Source organism: Osmerus mordax, chromosome 26, assembly GCF_038355195.1.
Source record: "Osmerus mordax isolate fOsmMor3 chromosome 26, fOsmMor3.pri, whole genome shotgun sequence".
Classification (NCBI taxonomy): Eukaryota; Metazoa; Chordata; class Actinopteri; order Osmeriformes; family Osmeridae; genus Osmerus; species Osmerus mordax.
In genome coordinates, this window is record NC_090075.1 from 9,698,178 (window position 1) to 9,721,221 (window position 23,044).

The 23,044-nt window shown below is 39.0% G+C and overlaps 1 protein-coding gene across 2 annotated transcripts in view; it reads right to left on the reverse strand.

The window, feature by feature from the left end:
- Window positions 1-23,044, reverse strand: part of negr1 (neuronal growth regulator 1) — a 202,339-nt gene that overhangs the window by 59,852 nt on the left and 119,443 nt on the right. For both annotated transcript variants that reach the window (XM_067230073.1, XM_067230072.1), the window contains exons 5-6: window positions 11,780-11,900; window positions 667-815 (exon numbers count right to left, since the gene is read on the reverse strand). In XM_067230073.1, the coding sequence (XP_067086174.1) occupies window positions 667-815; window positions 11,780-11,900 (270 nt within the window). The remainder of the gene's footprint in view (window positions 1-666; window positions 816-11,779; window positions 11,901-23,044) is intronic.

Genomic DNA, 23,044 nt, shown 5'->3' on the forward strand with positions numbered 1-23,044 from the left:
AGAATCACTGTCACATCTACACACCAGCCACTATTGATGTAGAAACAAATACCACCGCCTTTGGTTTTGCCGGAGAGTCCAGTGTCCCGGTCAGCTCTCACGAGTTGAAAGCCTGCCAGATGTAATGCGGTGTCCGGGATCAAATCGCAAAGCCATGTCTCCGTGAAGCACAAAATCGAAGATGAAAGAAAGTCTCTGTTTTTCACCATCAGTAGCTGAAGTTCGTCCATTTTATTGCACAGTGAACGTATGTTGGAGAGGAAAAAACTTGGAAGCACTGTTCGGATTCCACGTCTGCGTAGCCGAACTAGCGCTCCCGCTCGCTTTCCCCTTCTTCAGCGTTTCACTGCATGGGCAAAGCCTAGCGCTGCACTGGCTAGAATTCCCACTAAATCTGCCGCTGGAAGCAGAAAAGTGGGAAATAAATCCACAGGAGTTGTAGTCCTGATGTTTAGAAGTACTTCTCTTGTTAGAGAACCCCAGAAATCTTGGCAGAACACTGAATTAACAGACAAAACAAGACAATACAGAGCGCACCTAGCAACCGAGGCAGCCATCATCAGCGCCATCTTGGATAGATGTGCATTTCCAAAACACTGCAAACTCTGTGACTTTCAAGAGTAGAGTCAAGGCTAGCTATACTGAAAAAATACTTTGTCTACTTACGAATGAGAGGGACACTGGTGTTGGCTGTCCCCAGCTTGTTGACGGCTACACACGTGTAGTTACCATAGCGATCCTCTGTCATGTTGGTCATAGTGAGCACTGATCTGGAGCTGAGGTTCTTGATGTCAATGCCTTGACCCTTGTTAATCCTGAAACGCAATAGAAGACAAATAATGCTGCTTATTTTCTCTAGAATGTCAACATGCCGAGTCAAGGAGTAAGAAAGTGTTTACCATCCTCAACAGATCTCTACAGAGCTTAAATAACCCTCTTCAGAAAATCACTGAGGGAGGGAGGAGAGGTGACCTACATGCTAGTATATACTCATTTGTAAACCAGTTGGCTGTTAATAACTTTGTTCCTATGGCGGATGCTTCATAGACTCCCCATCACACAGTCTAAATTGTGTATCAAACAATTGTTACAGTACAGTCTAATCTAAATATGAATTGGTCAATCAATACAATACAATTTAAGTTAAGATATATCTCAACTGTGCAGTTGCTTTTTGAGTGAGCTTGCTTGACTTGATGCGAGTTGCTCTCATTCACTGTAAAAAAAACATTGTAAAAAAACAGGAACAATCTGGCAGCTGGGACGCCAGATTAAAGATTAAATATGACTTTTATTAATTGAACTTCTCTGTAAAAAAACTGCATTTCTAATTTGAAATGTGTACTATTATCCTGAATAAACCAGATTTGCGGGGAAAAAAACGATTTGTAATTGTACAAACATGTGTACGTTGTGTACATTCACATTATAAACCCATGTTATGACACGTTCCAGTACCAAATTTACAAGATATATCTGTGATATTACATTACAGGCTGTTCTTTACCGCTAAATACTACTTTTATTAATTAAACTTCGATGTAAAGATAAAGAATTTTCAATAAATACAAATATTCAATAAAGCCAAAACAAGATATCACAATTTAAGTAAGTAAGTAAGTAAGTAAGACTTTATTTATATAGCACTTTTCATACAAGAATTGCAGCTCAAAGTGCTTTACATAAAATCAACAAAAACAATAATACAAGTGTTGATCTAAAACGTTTAACAAACCAAACTAGCCGCACTCTATCTGTGGTCTCTCGAATCAATCGTAGATCCGAGCTGCCACTTGCAGTTTCTACATGTTCATGCAAAACTAGTCGTGTGCACGACATACAGCATCCGGATGCTGTAATCAGTATCCAGATATTTACAACTGTAGCGCCGGCAAGCTGTACGAATTGGAGAGTAATATTGCTCTCCTCACAGTTGTCTTATAAGACAGGTTAGATCGCCATCTAACTGGACAACATTCACACTCAGGGTGAACACTTAATTTATTAAAACTATAGACCATCACATTACACAATCAAAACAGAACGAACACAACAACAAAACTCCAAACTGTAGCTTTTGAGTTTGCTGCGGGGCTTTCTGGGTAACAGAAGCATATATATCTCCTGCAAAATAACTGTTAAAATAGCTAAAATAGTTTTGATAAAGTGAAATTATGTGTTTTAACAGAACATTTTGGTGAAAATGTTATTAATATTTGTAAAAAAAAAAAAAAAAAAATGTTAGTGTATTTTTAAGTAACTATATTTTGCTGTACTTTTAATGTAAATATCAAAATTTACATTTTGGCATTGTCTTTCTATCTGTATTTCCTCTGTATTTCAGAAAAGTACTGTAATTTAATCCTTTTTTTTTTTTTTAAAGTGTAGCCCATTTCATAGAAGAATTGCAGCTCAAGGTGCTTTACATCAAATCAATAAAAACAATACAAGTAATAAATGATGATGAAAGAATTTGGAGGAATACAAAATTCCTCTTTAGCCATTCTTATCAATTGAATCAACCTTGTTATTACAATTAGCACAGTGAGAACTGATGATTGAAACTGTGCTCTCTAGGGGTGGATGGATACATTATGGGTAACAGGGTATAATTTGGTTTTCAAATTCAAGAACCAGCACTTGACTCTACACTGATTGAAATACAGTATGTGCTGAGAATTATTAAACCAGTGGATAGTGTAACACTTACTACTAGTTGCAAGTTAAGTAGGTAAAGAGGATCAGAGTCGAGGTTCGTAGGAGCAATAATATAGTTAAACAAAGGAAATATTAATATAGTAAACACACCATAGACCATAGAATGAATTGAAATGCCGGCTTCTTTTATATAAAAATAGAAAAGAAATTAGTTATTTAGATGGAATAAAGAATTGGTACCATATGACACATTTACAATACAATTAAAATAACACACGTTACATACACATCTTCAAATGAATTAAATTCAAGCTCAATCTTTTTCTTTTAGGAAACGAAAAGATTAAAAAAAAAAATGGTTTTATCAATTCCTAATTTTACTTCTGTTTAAATTGTTTTTTAAACAGTAAACTTGGAATTATTGTTTACTTTCTATTTGAATTAACTTTATTTATGAATTCTAATAAGTTCTATTAAGTTATCAATTTATATTGAATTAGGCCTATTTAAACATCTAGTTTACTTTCCTAAGTTACATCTCAGCTAAACCATTGAGATAGCATTAGCATAACACAACCATATGCTTCACCAATATAATAGCATTAGCATGACACAAACATATGCTTCACCAACATACATAGGGAAAATAATATGCATACAATCAAAACTAGAAAGGTACATTTCCTGAAGAAAATGTGTGTTTTTGCTGAATGCATTTGAAACGATTTTGTTTAGATGGCTTGAATAATGAAGGTTTTACAAAGATTTTAAAAGAGGTATGTGCTTTAAAAGTACATCAAAGTATATCTGTCATTGTTATGCATCGCAATATTTTCTTACTGTTTAAAAAGGAGAACAAAGAGTGATGAAAATAATATCTTATTGACTTTCATAAAATTTTAAGCGTTAAAAGTATTAAAGAATGAAAGACTGAGAAACAGAAAAAGGTTAAAATATAGTGATGAAGAATATATTGCATAACAGTTATCAATATAGCAGACAAAAGTATGTCAGCAGTATGAAGGTGAAAAAAAGTGTTGCTTTGAAACCAAAATGGTGAGACAGTGTTAAAAGTAAATCTGTCATTGTTATGCATTGCAATATTTTCTTACGGTTGAAAAAGGATTAAAAAGAGTGATGAAAAGGGTATCTTATTTAATTTCATAAATGTTAAAGCGTTATGTTAGAGCTCAATGCTCTTAAGACAGTAACCCCCATCACCCTGTGCGACTCCTCAGTCAACCCTGTGGAGTCCTTCCGCTTCCTGTGCACTATCCTCTCCCAGGACCTCAAGTGGGAACTGAACATCAGCTCCCTCACCAAGAAAGCACAACAGAGGATGTACTTCCTACGGCAGCTGAAGAAATTCAACCTGCCAAAGACAATGATGGTGCACTTTTACACAGCCATCATTGAGTCCATCCTCACCTCTATCACCATCTGGTACAATTTTGCCACTGCCAAGGACAAGAGCAGACTGCAGCGTATCATCCGCACTGCTGAGAAGGTGATCGGCTGCAATCTGCCTACCCTCGAGGGCCTGCACACCTCGAGGACCCTGAGGCGAGCAAGGAAGATTGTGGCCGACTCCTCCCAGCCTGGACAAACTGGACAAACTGTTTCAGCCACTCCCCTCCGGCAGAAGGCTACGGTCCATCAGGACCAAAACCTCACGCCGCACAAACAGTTTCTTCCCATCCGCTGCTGGCCTCTTCAACAAGGCCAAGGACTCACACTAACTTGACCACTTATCACTTTATCTGCATAAGACACCTTGCCATATTGCACGGTTGCCCTATTTGTACTATAGCCATTTTATATTTTATTTCATTCTAAATCTTTTACATTTTTAGCCCCTTAGTATGAGTTAGACTTGTACACTTCTTATTTAAGATTCTTATATGTTTAATGTGTGCACCTTCCTGCCACAGTAAATTCCTTGTCTGTGTGATGTTTCTTGTCGAAAAAAAAAAAACATTCTGAAAAGTATTAATAATTGAAAGACGTAGAAACAGAAAAAAGTTTGAACAGTGGAACAGTGAAGAGCGTTGGCCAATCGGATTGGTTCCTTGTTTCTTGTAACGTAGCAACCGTTGGTCATTGTCAACATTTCTAACCTAGAATCTAGGTTTCAGTATCAACATGGAGGAGAAACTAATCATGTGTGCCTGCACACCCAGTCCTGTTCAAACACTTAATTTAAAGATTCAAAATAATAATCCATAGTGCAGGGTTGCCGATGTTGGAGTAGTCCCTGGTGAGTTTTTTTATACTTTTAAATAAAAAAAAAGCAAAAGCTACTCCAACTCTGATTAAAATGTTGCTGCTACTGCTGCAATAAGGCTGAACTATTGTGGGTAGTAGATAAGGTCATGTTACATCTAGCCAGCGGATCATATAGACCAATTATTTGTTTGTAAACATTCGGGATGCGCCGAAAAAAGAAAGAAAAAAAACGGGAAAGGATAGCTTTTATAATGGCTAGAGAAGTACACGGATTATACAAATAGTTTGATTTAAAAAGACCAAAAAGGTTGAGGAGGACAGTCTTTAAGAGAGAAAGCGATTCCCCATTGATCTGTCACATCAGAATTTTGATTTGGGTTACGAAAGTCTTGAAATTTGAGTGAGAATGTTGCCCGGTAGACCGCATAGTCTTAGCGGCAGCCATGTCTTCAAGTCATGTCACAAAGTTCATAATTTTACAGCTTTACAGTCAATTCTACACCTAAAAAGTCGAGCAAGGCAGCTTTCAAGAGATATGGGAATTCTGCTTTTAGCCAGCTGGTCCGATTATTTTTGTGATTTGTGTAAAACTGGCAATGTGAGTGAGACTGCGTCCCTGTTACACTGTTTTGACGTTGTTTGCCTCAGTCTGGTCGCTCACTGGCAGTGTGCACAATGTTGTATTTCACTCCATTCTACACTAAAAACGTCACGGAGGACTGACTTTTGTAGATACGAGCCTGCTGAAGATAGCCAGCATCTCGGATTTCTTTAAATAAGCCTGCTTCATTCGTCATTTGCCTGAGAAAGTGACCTCCGTTAGCCACGCTAGTTTTGCCCGATCACTTGGTCAGGCTATTTAAAGGTATCGGGGTCAAGTGACTTTTGTGCATCGACAAATGAAACGTAAATGTACTTGTCCAAAGACAAGTGCCTCAAAAAGTTAATGTCAAGCCCTGAAATCCAGTGGCCATAGATATATGATAACCTGATCGACACTCCAAGTGTATTATACCCGGGAGAAGTTTGTCTTTTGCATCCGACATGCGCAGTTGAGCATTTGACAGTTGTGTGACGTAGTGTTAAGTTCCTTAACCTCTGTTGTCAATATCGCCAATAAAAAGTAAATACTGTTAAGAAGCATTTGTTTGTAGGTAACGAACGATAGACGTAGCTAGCTATGTGACCTGGTTTCGCCGTTCTATGGCAGCTAGAATTAGCCTGGTCCTAACCAGACTCTCGTACATTTCATTTGTACAGAGAGTCTGGCCTCGCTCCATTGACAAGCGTTGACTTCCTTGTAGGCGGGTACTCTGTTGAAGTTTAAAACTATTGGATCTGCCCAGATTCACTCTGATCTGCCATAACCAATCGCTAGCGTTCGCCAATTCTTTCACCACTACTGTAACACAGCTAGCTGCCATAGCTGGAAAATTTAACTGTTCCCGAACCCCGTGGGGAGGAGGGCCACAACATCATGGCCACCAACAAAACTCAGCAAAACTTGTTCTTGCTCTGGCTTTAGCTTATGGATATTCGGCAGTGTTGCCACAACGGACCGAATGGCTTCGCTCGCATCGTTCTCCGACGCCATTACGGAACTACAACACAAACTAGCACACAACATCAACGTCATTGTTCTCAGCCACTCCCTTTGTTCACTGATTGGCTGGTAGAAAATTAACCGGAGACATCTGACTTACTTACCTCATGGCCAGACCTAGTACAGAAGCAAAATCAAAATTGAGCGGAAGTACGTAGGAGGGCAGAGCCAGGCTAAGCTAAAATGGCAATAACTTTAAAACAAAAGATCATATTTCGAATATGTCTGCTGTTCTACATTGCCCACAAAATTATGTATATATCAACTCTAACATGGCCTGTATCTTGTATTGAAAGTGCTCGTCTAATGTATGGTGGACTGAGAGAACATATTTGTTAGTCAAAGCGGAGCGAGCGGATGTCGTTGGAGAATTCCTACTGTGTTAGATTTACTGCTTCAAATTGAAAACGGATAAGATATTTAGAGTAAAGATAAGTTTCTTAACATCTGTGTTCAATATCGTCAACTAAAATTAAAAACCTTTCAGTTACGAAGCCTTTGTTCGTAGGACTAACGCCAGCTGCAGGAAACACTTTCGTGACCCCGGTTTGGCTGTTCGTGACGGTCAGGTATGACAGTGTTGAGCCTCGATTTTTGCAGATTTCTGTGAAACTTGCTAAAAGAAAAATGATCTAGCTAGATTATGTACACTTTAAGCTCAATGTACATACCTTGTTTGGCCAATTTGGTCGATTGTGCAAAAAAGTAGAACCGTTTTTAATTATGGAGAGCCATCGCGCTAGCTTGGAATTGTGTTTCCACTCATCACTTCAGTGATCATAACTTTTAAACAAAATAGTCTATCTTAAATCTGTCAGCTGTTCCGAATTCACCACAAAATTACGCACATTTCATACACTGTAACCTGTCCTCTATCTTGTATTGAAAGTGGTTAAAAAAAGTAATGCAGACGGAGAAGATTTTTGTCAGAATGGCTCCGTGAAATCGTCTTGATAAAGGATGATTTGCCTCACATAATCATATAAATATTTACATCATTAGAAAGCCCTACATCTTGTCTTCAAAATGGTATAAACAGTTCAGGTCTATTATTTGAAAAAGTCTGCATATTCAGGCAGGAAAGTGTTGAACAGTGTAAAAACTCCTCCCACCCTGGACACTCCCTGTTTCAGTCACTCCCCTCCGGCATAAGGCTGCGGTCCATCAGGACCAATACCTCACGCCAAAAAAACAGTTTCTTCCCTTTCACTGTTGGCCTCTTCAACAAGGCCAAGGGACCACACTGACTAATGACTTCCTGCTTAAAACACACTGCTTTTTGCACTGCATTACAAAATTGTATCTTGTACATTTGTATTTTTTGTAATATTTGTATTTTTATATTGTAAATTACGGCAACTTATATGTTATTGTATATTTTATTTTATTCTAATTCCACTTAGTACTGCTAGTTTATGTACCCTTAGTATATAGTCCACATATTTAAATTTTAGGTCCCTATATGTTTATTGTATGCACCTTCCTGCCAAAGCAAATTCCTTGTCTGTGCAAACTTTCATGGCGAATAAATCCCATTCTGATTCTGATTCTGAAAAATTTACACGGTGAGAAACAATTCTGTCACAATGGAATTTGAATTGAACATTCTGCACCATTGAAACCTATTTAAAAAAAATTGCACTTTAAACTTCAATATCTTAAAAACTTATCAAGTTATCAATGAGAAAAGTAATAGCACACTAAAGCAGTTCAGACTTTATCAAATTAAGTTTGAACAGTGTTTCTAGCTTAAACGGTGTGAAACTAGTAGGCGAGCAAAAAAACGTGTCCGGGAGGAAAATTAATAATAAGTATGCAGAATAACAAAACAATAGTGTTTTTGCTTGCAGCAAACAAACTAATACATAAAGAAATATATGTGAGAGAACACAGGTTGTGCCCTTGCCGAAGGCAAGCACACCCAATAATAAGTATGCAGAATAACAATAGTGTTTTTTCTTTCAGCAAACACACAAAAAAATATATAAGTATGCAGAATAACAAGTGTTTTTGCTTTCAGCAAACACACTAATCATATTTCAAGTATAACATTTAAATATCAAAAGAACACATTCTAAACATACTGTGAATGTAATGGTGTATATTCAGTTCAGTATGTGGTAACTGGCTCGTTAACAAGTTTACATTTACATTTACATTTATTCATTTAGCAGACGCTTTTATCCAAAGCGACTTCCAAGAGAGAGCTTTACAAAGTGCATAGGTCACTGATCATAACAACAAGATAGCCAAAAAACATTGCGAGTAGCCAAAACATGAAGCACACATTGTGAACAACCAAAGTAAGTGCCAAAGGGAAGAACCATAAGAGCATGTAGTTAAACAAGTTACAATTAAACAACATGAACAGCTATAAGTGCAAGTGTACCTGTGGAAAAAAGCAAGCAACAGTAATAAAACAATATATCACAGCGAGAACAAAAATTTAAATCAGTTACCACTAACCACAAGAGCAACAAGTCTCTAAGCAAGAGTCATTGTGATCCTTGAGGAAACTAACATCGGGTCAAGCGAACCGTTCCTAAGTACTGTTGTACTCCCGGAACAAGTGCGTCTTGAGCCTTTTCTTGAAGGTGGAGAGACAGTCAGTGTCTCTGATGGAGGTGGGGAGTTGATTCCACCACTGGGGGGCCAGACAGGAGAAAAGCTTGTGTTGGGACCGGGCGGTCTTGAGCGGTGGGACCACCAGGCGGTTGTCTGAAGAAGACCGTAGGTGGCGGGTGGGGGTGTAAGGCTGCAGGAGAGACTTGATGTAGACGGGTGCAGTCCCGTTCACTGCTCGGAAGGTCAATACCAGTTCAGACGGATTCTTTCTTACGACCACGTTGTGCAGTTCGTGAATTCCACTTGAGGTAGAAACAGTCCGTCGATCTGAGATGGTCACTCTTACCACGAAATCCAACGTTCCCGCGAACTTCTAGTTGAAGTAATGAAGGTTTCTGTCAGTCCTACCATTCGTTGGACGAAAGGATTGATGCTTGTGACAGCAGGTGCTTTCCTCCGATGTAACAGGATTCAGTTCAGTGCGGTTACTGGCTGGGAAGGCTCGCCATCTATTCTTCTGCAAGCATGGAGCTAGGATGCTAGCATGGATGCAGCTGCATGGATGCTTAGCTCCACGCGATTTCTCGGTATCTCTCAATAACTTAATAACTAATGCCAAAATAACCACAGTCTACCGACGTAGACAGAACACAACTCAAAACACTTTTAGAAAATAAAATAAAAGCTTACAATAATACAAATCCAGTCTTTAAGTTATTTAGCTCACTGGTTTCAAACAAGCGTCTTTCTTCTATATCGCTGTCTTCAATCTCTTGCAACTACGTTCTTCCCGCCACAGGAAGAGCTACAGTTATTGGGTGTGCTCAAGCCTTCGGCGAGAGCACAACCTTTGTTCTCTCACATATATATTTATTTCTTTATTTCTTTATTATTTATTTTCGCCCCCCTAAAACTCAGTCAATATTTGGACTACATACACAACGGCGGTGTCAAAAGTTTCGTCTTGGTAGCGATTGAGTTGCTTCTATTGGAATTTACGTTCCGTTGCATGGTTTAGGCTTCAGTTAAGTTTTTGTGGCGAAAAGTGAAGCTAACGGTGGCTAATTTGCTAGCCACAGTCACTGACGTTACTAACGTCACTGCGTCACGAAAACACGCGTGACTACCTGTAGCAGAACATTCGTTTCACATCTGTTAACTTGGGGGATAGCTAGGCTAACTATAGCTTTACTGCAAGGCAGCTGCAGAAACGCCACAAGCAAAGAGGCCAGGGTGATAACTATTTACTCATTTTACTTTGTGATGTGAAACACAATTATGAAATGTAATGTACAATATTAGCTCATATTATTAAGGAAGTAGGCCCACATCTACTTTTGGAAACGGTAGTCTACTATTTCACTGAAGCATTAGCATCATGACATTAGCCTCTGTTGCCCGGGCAACACATACTACAGTGGTCTATGATGCATCTGTTTTCAATCTTTAAAATAAACATTCCTCACAAATACATTTTCGTTATAGGATTTATTATGACATTACATTACAACTAAACGATTTGTGGGTGAAATTATCATTACCTGTGGTTTCAAACCAGTGTTGCTCACTGCAATGCTGTAGCCTACGCGAGACACTACAAAAACATCTACACAGCTGTAGGAAGTCAAACGGCGACAGAACATGTTCGGCACTCCCCTTACTTAATCAAAAGTCTATCTAACTATTAACCTTAACTTCATTGCCACAGCCTAAACGTTGCCAATCTGTTCATGAAAATAATTAATTTCAGCCTAAACCGTACAACGGAACGTTAAATCCAATTCAACCAACGCAATCGCTACCAAGACTAACACAGCAGTAGTCTACTACTGTACCGTAGTAGTACAATTTACCGGGGCAGATTCTCCACACAGGGCTATATCGCATTTTGCGTTGTTACTGACAATGATCGCTACCAGTGAGCTTTTTATGAATGAGCGATTTTCCACTAAATAAATGTCAAGCTTATTTACGTTTTTGGGGGCATATTTTCAGTTAGCAGATGGTACTGTTTGAATCGCGATTCCATCTTCTATTGCCGGTAACGTCATAGAATAATCTTCAAAGGGGGTTCTTTATTCATGAATGAATGCAATATGAGTAGGCTAAATGCCTTAAAATATCACGAGAAGGGAAAAACTTAAAAGGACGTTTAAGTCATAGAGATTAGGTCAATTTTTACACCGGTCTGCCAAATGTATTCGTTTTGATTCAACGATGAGGCTGCCTCTTGCAGGGGAAATGAGAAGACATCTATTTCATTCTACACTTCACTCGTATTTTCAGTTGTAAATGAGCAGCCAAAAAAATCTTTTAAATCTATGTAATCTTTATAAATAACAAGTATGCATTTTTATATAAAATATACAGAAATATCAGTTGTAAAAATGTCATCCAAAAACGGACCCCTGTGCAACCGACGCAAGCAAGCACACCCTACAATTTCCCCAGAAATTGTACCCTCTCTAGTTCTGATTGATACAACAGCAGTATCTTAAAGTACCAGGATAACATTTTAATCAGATTAAATCATGGATTTTATAACTACTATAATTTTACTCAGGTAAGTTTTAATACTATTTATTCACTTATTTATTAACTAAATCATATTTCTTTTTAACCTGGGTTACAATAGTGTTATGTAAACATGCAATAAGGTGCAAATTACTTTCCCTTCCGGATAAAAAAATAAATACAAAATTAAATGTGAAAGGAGTAGGGTCTCACCTTTTCTCTCCCTTGTACCACTCAAATGTTGGGACAGGAACAGATGCAGCTTCACACCTCAGCAGAGCAGTGCGACCTAGCCCTACCGCATGGCTCTTCGTCTCATGGATGGTTGGAGCAACTGGGACCAAGAAACAAAATGTCATTGTTACAACAATTTTGTCCTCATAAAAAACTTTTCTAATATGATAGATGATTTGATCCAGTATCCTATTGTGGTCAGTGATTTAATACACATAATGTACACTGGGGGCAGGTAGTAGGAAAGTTAATCCATCCGTAAAGGAAAAGGATATGACTTGACTATGACATGGTTATAAATTGGTTAACATATATTAAAAGACTGTATGGCAGTGGCAGGTCCTTCAAATGAAATCAGTATCCTTTCATATGCTTCTGAAATGCAACATAAATCTATTTGGCAGTGCCAGAGAGCAAGCTTTAACAATGGTCTCAAGCTGCCTGGGCGCTTTTTGTACATTAAACGTTCTAAGAGATTGTGGTTACAAAACATTTAATTATTGGATTGCAATTTGAATATGTGCAATGCATGTTTTTTGGCTATCTTGTTGTTATGATCAGTGACCTATGCACTTTGTAAAGCTCTCTCTTGGAAGTCGCTTTGGATAAAAGCGTCTGCTAAATGAATAAATGTAAATGTAAATGTAAATGCATTAGGCTGACTCTAATACTGTAGTTAGTAACAATAGGAGTTGGTCGACGGTGTTCGTATTATCAAAGTCTGTCAAATTAATTAATTCACAAAATCTGAATTTTTGCTTTATTTTCTTCCCTCTAATGTTGTATTTGTGCTACATATTATTAGCATGGTGTTCCATTCATTAACCAAGTGTAGTAATTTGAATGATCTAATTGTCAATGAATGAGAATAAAAAGGACAGTTTAAATCTGACTGGCAGTGTTCAAAGTAGTTTTTAATATATTCCTTTAGGAGGCAAAGCTGGTTCAATTTCTGCCATTATCTTAAAAGGAAACACAATTCAAGCTCCTGCATTGGGAAATTGTATGAAGTGAACCACTCATTTCAAAGACAAAATTAATGAAAGACTATCAATATCAAAGGAATTTAAATACACGCACAAACATGTTTATAATACATCCAGAAAGTATTCACAGCTCTTCATTTTCCCACAATTTGCTATGTTAGCCTTTTTCTAAAATGGATAAAATTCATTTTTCCCCTCAAAATTGCCACAATGACAAAGTGAAAAAGTTTTGTTTAACATTTTTTATAGATTTAACTAAAATACAACATGTACATAAGTAAAAAAAAAAAAAGACTAAATGTAAGTATTCACAGCCTTTGCTCAATACTTTGTTGAAGCACCTTTGGCAGCAATTACAGCCTCAAGTCTTTTTGAGTATGATGCTACAAGCTTGGCACATCTATTTTTGGGCAGTTTTTTCCATTCTGCTTTGCAGGACCTCTCAAGCTCCATCAGGTTGGATTGGGAGCATCGGTACACAGCCATTTTCAGATCTCTCCAGAGATATTCAATCGGTTTCAAGTCTGGGCTCTGGCTGAGCCACTCCTTTATTATCTTGGCTGTGTGCTTAGGGTAGTTGTCCTGTTGGAATATGAACCTTCACCCCAGTCTGAGGTCCAGAGCGCTCTGGAGCAGGTTTTCAGCAAGGATGTCTCGGTATATTGCTGCATTCATCTTCCCTCGATCCTGACTAGTCTCCCAGTTCCTGCCGCTGATAAACATCCCCACAGCATGATGCTGCCACCACAATGCTTCAATGTAAGGATGGTATTGGCCAGGTGATGAGCGGGGTGCCTGGTGTCCTCCAGACATGACGCTTGGCATTCAGGCCAAAGAGTTCAATCTTTGTTTCATCAGACCATAGAATTTTGTTTCTCATGGTCCGAGAGTCCTTCAGGTGCCTCTTTGCAAACTACAGACCTGCTGTCATGTGCCTTTTACTGAGGAGTGGTTTCCGTCTGGCAACTCTAGGAAGAGTCCTGGTGGTTCCAAACTTCTTCCAATTACGGATGATGGAGGCCACTATGCTCATTGGGACCTTCAATGCTGCAGACATTTTTCTGTACCCTTCCTCTGATCTGTGCCTCGATACAATCCTGTCTCGGAGGTGTACAGACAATTCCTTGGACTTCGTGGCTTGGTTTGTGCTCTGGCATGCACTGTCAACTGTGGGACATTATATAAACAGATGTGTGCATTTCCAAATCATGTCCAATCAACTGAATTTACCATGGGTGGACTCCAATCAAGTTGTACAAACATCTCAGGGATGATCAGTGGAAACAGGATGCACTTGCACATTTTTAGTGGGATACATTAACATAAAAATCAGCATGGATTAATTTACATACGTAAGCCCTTTCAATTTGAGTTTGACCAAGATGAGGTCTGCTCAACATGCTGTTTGGGGACGGATCATTCGAAACTACGTACGAAAACCAAAGTAAGTGCGTAATGTATGTTTTCTATTGCCTGGGAATTAACTAATATTTAAATGGCATTCATGAAAAAAGTTTTTTACTGTTGTTTTGTAAAAAAAACGAGCTATAAGCTGCATAGAAATATAAACCGCACCACCACAAGAAAAAAAAAAAATCCAAAAAATACGGTAGTCCAAAACACCCCTAAACTGAACTTGCTTGCCTCAAGAACCACTTAGTTGACTACTAACCTATACAAAAATACAGTGGGTTGTCCGCTCAGTTCTAGCTAGTGTTTTTAGACAAAGTTTTCCTGCTGGTTGTGTATACCAACGGCGACTTGGGCATACAAAAAAACTTTATCCAGGGACACAGGTATAAACAAAACATGCAGGCTGTACAGGGACACAACACCAAACAAATACATACTCACATGAAACAGGACAAAATGAGAGGTATGCTAAACTAAGTAAGGTATGCATGAACAAAGTGTCTGTCCATGTGGGGGAAAGCAAAAGAGTTTCCCCGTTAGAACCAACTGACTGGGTTTTTAAACCAGGGATGTGTGACACCGACTCCACATCACTGTGACGTGTACCACAAACAAGTGCCATTCGATAGCTGCCAGCTGTGTCAGCCAGCACACCTTCTGCAGAACAACTGCAAGTTCTGATGACGACACAGCTATTTCATGATTGACCAGACTCACACACGACAACCAGGGTGTATTTTGTGTTTACTCTGACACCTGCAGATCCGCTAATGCTCAAATCCAGACCAAACAGTACAATTTCATTACATATTTTGATTTGATATCGTGTCAAGTTTGTCAGCAATAAAGTGAGTAAACAGTGCTTGATTGGCCATGATGACTAACGTAAACGCAGCAAACCACGGGAAGCAGAAAACGTCTGACTTGGCGGCTCCGTTTTCAACTCTTCGCCTACTTCTAGTGGCAACTCTCGCCGATCGGTCCATCCAGCCACAATGTCGAACACATAAAACATTTCCAAATCAAGTTCGGTCAGTGGAAATCAGGGTATCATTCGGTCTTTCGTTATTCAATTGAGAAACCAAAACAACAAAAAAACGAAACAAAAAACTGGTCACGGAACAAACTTAATTTCTAAATTTTGTTTTTGTGACCTGGACATTATTGAGTTCTTCATGTGTTGAACCTGCTAAGTTTGCAGAAGATTCACAAACAGTGAGTAATTTGTTACGGTATCGACACCATGGCCGCACTGGAACCTCACTTCAATGTAATTATAGATGTATTTAGCACTAGATGAGTCCTCCATACTAATACTCTCGCCGTGCACCTCGTAATGCCCCCTAACTAAGAGGTCCAAAGGGCTGTAAGTACTCGGAAATACGGCTACATTGCTGTCCTCGGTGACATAGAGACTGGGGCCATGTACCTTTTATAATGAAACGAGGTAACACTTTAGAATAATGGTCCGTTGTTAACGACTAGCTATGCAGGAAGTAATAGGTAGTTCTACATTAACACCAAATTTAATACTATTAACTAATATGGAACCAAGATAAAATATAGCTGCAAGCAGCGATGCGGGTTCCTCCGTAAAATGGCAAAATATTATAAACATGTACACTGTAGAAGATCGAGAGTTGGACAACAAGGGAGCAAAACTACTTAATGTTTGGCCAACAACAGGCTGAATGGGGATTTGAACTCATGAGCATAAGGTTACAAAAGTCAGTCCCTCTATCCTCTCTGCTACACACCAACTGTTGAGATTGTATGAATAGAAAGGGCAGAGTATTAGCTTTGGTCAGCTTTGGGACAAAAGTTAAGAAATGGTTGACATTTCAAGGTGAAATTGCATGAAATTGTGCATGGTATTTCAGAATGATGTCATCCTGTTCAACTAAACAGATCAAAATGATGACAGGCCAAAAGATAATGGCTGGATTCCAACCAACTACCTTATACTTTACAGGTCACCATGCTAGCCCATTGAGCTATTCTCAGTGTTGAATATTGTCATGTTCAGTTACTGTATAAAAAAGTAAGGTGTTTCTCCTGTGTTAAGCGTTGTTAGATTCAGCCAACGTTGAAACAGCTTTAATTCAATCATATTTTGACATACCAAGGTGAAATTGTTTGTGGTACTTCAGAAAGATGTCATCCTGTTGAACTAAACAGATAATCAAAATTATGACAGGCCAAAAGACTATGGCTGGATTCCAACCTACAACCTGATACTTTACAGGTCACCACCCCAGCCCATTGAGCTATTCTCAGTGTTGAATATTGTCATGTTCAGCTACTGTATAAAAAAGTAAGCTGTTTCTCCTGTGGTAAGCGTTGTTAGATTCAGCCTAAGTTGAAACTGCTTGTACATTTCCTATAAAAACGGGACAACGGCGATGACTGGGTTGCTGCTGTAAAGAATAACTTTTTCATGGTTTTTTAAACAGGTTGTTTGGAGTGCCATAACTTGTCATGGAAGGGAATTTTAAATCATGCCTAGCATCAGTGGGAATGTGTCCTGGCTTAGGTTACATTTTACATTTACATTTAGCAGACGCTCTTATCCAGAGCGACTTACAGTAAGTACAGGGACATTCTCCCTGAGGCAAGTAGAGTGAAGTGCCTTGCCCAAGGACACACCGTCATTTGGCAGAGCCAGGAATCGAACCGGTAACCTTCAGATTACTAGCCCAACTCCCTAACCGCTCAGCCACCTGACTTCCGGGTTACTGAAATGAATTTGTGCAACAGGCAAGGGATCCACCTGAACAATCAATTTACTTCATTAGAGATAACCATTAGAGTTATCTCTACCATGCATAGACTACAAGTATCTAGCTACTGTGGTGAACCTGGCTTGTTTTGCAGTGGTTTACACAGTCTCGCTAAACAGATGATCAGAGTGTTGTGATGGGCTCAAATAAACACGCATTGCTATGTTTTACAACCGGAGGATTTATCGGGAGACTAGAAACCGTTTGGTCAGAATAAAAACTTAAAAACTATGCCTCTGACTGGTATTGAACCTTGATTACCAGCACAACATCTCAGCCAATTGAGCCATTCCCAGGCATGGAATACACAAAGTTCAATAACTGGATAATTAAAAAAAGCTGTTTCTCCAATGGCGAGCATTGTCAGATTTGGTCCAAGTTCAAACAGCTGTAATTCAGTCATATTTTGACATATCAAGGTGTAACTTTGCATGGTACTTCAGAGGCATGTCACCTTAAAGCTTATTAGGTTTGAACCATCCTTCAAAAATACATTTGATTTAGTGACACAAACATATTGAGGCAATGTGGACATTTACATAAATACACCCATTTCAGCCATTTTGGACTTGATTCAATTGCCTTAAGTAATTCTTTTAAATACGTCAATGATACATATCTGTACCAAATTTCAAGTCAATTTCACCTTTGGTTCAAGAGAAGAGGAATTTTGAAGGTTTTCCCAAATTATCACAGTACAGGAAAATCCATCATGGCGGACCTTATGGGTCCTTGAGGCTTTTTTGTTCCTCAAGAAAAATGAGGCATGCACACCGAGTTTCAGAAGAATTGGAGCAATGGGGTGGAAATGCCATCACTTTGAAAATCGGACTTTTGGGCGTGGCCTGTGGCGCCCCCTATGGTCCGATGTGGCCCATATTTGGTGTGGGGGTACCCACTTGGATGTAGTATCAATGTGCCAAATTAGAAAATTTATGACCAGGGACTTTTTGAGATATTGGGGCGCAAGGAGAAGAAAAATAATAATAAGAATACCAACAATAACAATAGGTTCCCTCCTACCGGAGGTCGATTTTTTGTGAATATTTGAAACATGCATGCTTGGCTAATTGCTAACGAAATTTCCAATGAAATGTCTCCCCTGCTCCTCAGCACGTGCGCTCCATATTCTCACACACTCAGCCTTTCCCTTGACACACGCGCAAGCTTGGCGAGACGCATACACAACATTTCAGGCAATTGTGGGCTGACCAAGCCCCCACTCATTCCTTGGCTTGAAATGAAGGCCCTTGTGGATCTTGATGGTAATGCATTTTAGAAAAAGTTGTCAAAATCCTGAAACATTGATAGTATAGGCCAGAAGTAACTACCACACCACAAATGACGCACCATTATCCATAGGTGGCGCTATGGCCACGCCCCAATAGTCCATTTACAAAGTGATGCCATTTGCATCCCATTTGTCCCAAAATTCTGAAATTCATTAGATATGCCTTATTTCTCATGAGGAACAAAAAAGCCTCAAGAACCTATAACAGCCGCCATATTGGATTTTTTGGTACAATAAAGATTTAGGAAACACGTTTTTTCACTACTTCTCCTACAATTTGTGTCCAATCTTCCCCAGAATTGGCAGGTATCATCGTCAGAGCAACCCTCACTGAATTCTTCAACAGATTTTTGAATTTCAAAACCGTTTGTCCGGTACATCCAATCAAAATCGTCAACAAAGCAACCAAACAGGAAGTTGGTCAAATCTCAGCAAATCTTTCAAATATCAACACCAAACTTGGTATGTCACGTGGAAGACACTACATCATGTTCCCATGTGAGAAGGCAAATTAATATCTTCAAAAATGATTGAAATAAAGGAAATCTAATTAATTTCTAATGCTAAAATAATGCTTTACACATTCGCCCGTGCCAAACTGATACTCTGATATAATCACAAGTTGAGAACAACTCTTGAGAATGTTTAGGAAGCAAAAATTTGTTTTGGCCAATAACTATTGATTTGTTTGCCTTTATTAAGTGATTCCTTTGTCTCATGATATCTTGGGACATCCCGTGTGTGACTCATAATAATTGTTGGAATGCTGCTTCAGCATTCCAAGTATTATTCCTTGAATCTTTATTCAACTTCTTCTTCTTCTATTTCTTCCTTGACACCTTTCAGCGCCCTCAAATCTTCAGCTATTAAAACCGTTCAGCTATCAAATAATTCAACAGTTTCAGGCCATGACTGCTGTGACTTTTCAGCTTTCTACCTCTTATGTTTGAATTAATATAAATTAATATTCATAATATTTTTAACATGGTTTTCCAATGGAGTTTGTTTTCAAATCCTCTCAAACGTCTTAAAACTTCTTCAACTTCCAAATCCTTCTTCTTCCTCAATCTTTCAGCTAGAGCCACCATTTAAACTTTAAAATGTTGAAAAAACCCGAAACTATTTTTAAAAAAATCAGCTTTTTGATATCTATTCAACTTTTTTCAATATCACTGATTATGTTTCATGAATTTTTCAAGCCGTTTCTGAGATTTACATGGGTGTGTACGAGAAAGCCTAGAGTGCAGACTGAAACGCTTAGAGTGGAGGGGAGCTTCGGATGTCGTTGAAAAAATATTTATAGTTTGCCAGCATTGCCACAATTTTCGCTCTTCATGCTTCGTTTTTGGATCAATAGATAACTAATTTTGTGCTGGTCGTAGACAGTTGTCTGTGGAATCCAACAGACGTACACATTTGTTCAGAGCCCCACGAAAGCGAGACAAAGTCCAACTCTGGCCCCATAGAGTCCAATGCAAATCTGGTGACAAATTCGTCAGAGAAAGCAAAAAGAACAAGATTTTGAAACTGCCAGTAGAGTCGTATTTCTGACCGCACAGACATATAAAGGACATCTCTGGTTTCGGCAGAGTCTTGGGTCTCGGAAAATATCCTTATTTTTTGGATTGTACGTATAGTTTTGCGTCTAGATTAACTTGTTTGAGGTGTGGATTCTAGCTACATTTATGTTATTCTCTGCCCTCAGCGCGTTAGCAATCATAGCTGCACCATCACCGTGGCAACAACAGACACGCACCACTCAGTCTCTCACACAGGTGATTGGTATTAGCTGATTAGTGGAGTCACAAGACAGAGTTTGATGGTATTTCAACCTGATACAATTTACAAGAGGTGACTCTGCAGGTGCTGCTAATATCTCTTTTACTACTATTTCTAATGGAACTGTTTTATTCTACTACGCCACTAAGTAGGGATGGGTATCAAGAACCGGTTCTTGTTTAGAACCGGTTCCCAGTGAATCGATTCCTTGGAAAAATTACTTAACGATTCTGTTAATGATTCTCTGTGCCGCTGCGCATGTGCGAACTTTTATAGTTTATTCAGACAGACTGCAGCAAACATGGCAACTAGGAAGAAGCGTTCTAAAGTTTGGTTGTATTTCACACGACAAAATGACAACAACGCCACTTGTTACGTGTGTAAAAAGTCTATTTCGTCGAAGGGAGGAAATACTACAAATATGAAGAAGCATTTGAACACACAGCATGGATTGAAGTTACTGGAACGTCATGTGTTCGATGCATGCAGCAGCGCAGCTAACGTTCGCGCTTCATCTCTAACTATCTAACGTAGAGCTAAACTGCTCAAAAGTGATCACAACCACTTGTTACTGTGTGAAGCAATTTGCCTTTATTGTGTGTAGTCAATCTAGTTATCTTCTGTCCCGTCGTTTGAAGCATACATTTTATCTCCGGCATTCGTCTCCCATTAGTATTGATCTTATTGATCATTTCACGTTATCGGGGCGGCGTGTGTTATCAGAAAACATTTACCAAACGCGTGTCCCATTATTAAACTGAGCATATCGATTTTTAATCCATTATTAAACTTAGCAGTTTAATTGTTTAACCTTTTAATAGTCCTGTTAAATGTGCCTGAAAACGCCTAAACAACGTACCCAAAGTACATTGAAAGCTGTTGTTGAACCATTTGGAGTACATGCATGTAAATGGTCTCTTTTGAAAGGTGACACTGAAGTTATTTCCACTGTTGTTAGGACCCCTGAAAGTCCTACTGGTGTTGAGTAATAGAAGCTTGAACACAAGGAAACTGAAAGTTTCTATCTCCGACTAGATTTTGTTTTGAACAGAGGCCTGAAGAGGCCTAGAGGTGGTAGGTATTAGCTCATTTCAGAGCCAGTCAAAGCCAGTTTGAGAAATTCGTTTAGAACGAGTGTGTGTGTGGGGGGGTGCAGGACGCACAGACCTAGTTGGCTGTAGAGGGGAGAATTGATAAGAGAATCGATAAGGAATCAAATCGATAAGCAGGAATTGAGAAGGAGTCGGAATCGTTAAAATCTTATCAATACGCATCCCTACCACTGAGTGTGTTTACTTGACCATGAGAAACCCGATTACTAGCAATTGTCGGTTTATGCCAATAATACGATTACTCCGTTTACATGTGTAATTAGTTATGCCATTACTCAATAAACGCGTCTACATGATTCTTTTTATTAATTGTTGTATGCTCCACGGACAAAACTTGCACTATCATCCTTCTGCAACAAAGTGTCGCCGTCTCTTCCTGTATCGGCCCTACTGCTGTATGTTTCATTCAATCAACACATTGAATCCTACTAAAGCCGAGTAAACGCACTCAATGATAGGCTACATCTGCTACTGCTATTACTATCCCAACTATAATTTCAGCTGTTAAAACTATAATATTCTTGTAACGACTAGCTAGCCTACTTCTTCTTCTGTTTAACAGCTTCCACACTGCCTCTTTTGTGTGACTCACACATTTTTGAAATTCATTTCAGCTTTCAGCTTGCGGGTATTTTCTAATTTCTGTATTTTCAGCAATAAAAATAAATAAATCATCTTTCAGTATTCCAACGCATTTTCTGCAGGAAATGCACGTTCTAGTTTGTGATAATACATTTACATTTAGTCATTTAGCAGACGCTCTTATCCAGAGCGACTTACAGTAATTACAGGGACATTCCCCCGAGGCAAATAGGGTGAAGTCGCTCTGGATAAGAGCGTCTGCTAAATGACTAAATGTGAAGTGCCTTGCCCAAGGACACAACGTCATTTATTTTTTGCGCGGCCGGGAATCGATTTGGCAACCTTCTGATTACTAGTCCGATTCCCTAACCGCACAGCCACCTGACTCCCTATAATAGCCTAATTGATGCGGCCGCCATTTTGAATTAATTGAAAAACTTTTTTTCTCTACTCCTCCTACACATGTAGTCCAATCTTCACCAAATTCAGCAGAGATTATCTTCAGACCAAGCCTCACAAAAGCTATCACATGGTTTTTGATTTTCGAAACCGTTTGCCCAGTACAGGCAATCAAAATGTTCCGTAAACAGAAAGCAAACAGAAAGTTGGGTCGTATCTCAGCAAATCTTTGATGGATTCACACCAAACTTGCTGCGTGTACTCGTTGCTCTCTTCTGAGGATGTCTAAAATGTTTTCTGGGTCATTTGACTGCTTGGCCACCTCATTGCTGCTTGCAGCTTTATTTGGATTTGGTCAGATTTGGTACCCCATTGGTAAGTCTGCAGCATGGATTTTTCTATACAGTGACAATTTGTGAAGAATATACATTTTTCAATGGTTCGCAATGTTTTGGAGGAATCCGCCATTGCTGCTTGCAGCTATATTTGGTGGCCAAGCCGCGAAGCGGCGAAGCCACCTTAAGTGTTTCTACGTGTTCTTATTCTTATTATTCTTATTCTTATTAGGTGTGCTTTGCCTTTGGCAAGGGCACGACCTTTGTTCTCTATCATATATATTTCTTATTGTTTCTTTTCGCCCCCCTGAGGATCATTCAATATTTGGACTACATAGACAACCTATGTGTCAAAAGTTTCGTTTGATTTAGGTTGTGAAAGTCTTTGTAATTCGAGCGAGTGCGGGTCACCCGTGAGACTGCCTAGGCAGCAGCCATGCAAGCGTCATAGTAGTCTAGTATTTTCGTAATTTTATAGTTTGGTCAATTCTACACCAAAAAACAGAAGGAGGGCAATGTTATGACGATATGACTATTGTGAAGACAGCCAGATGGTGAGATTTTAAT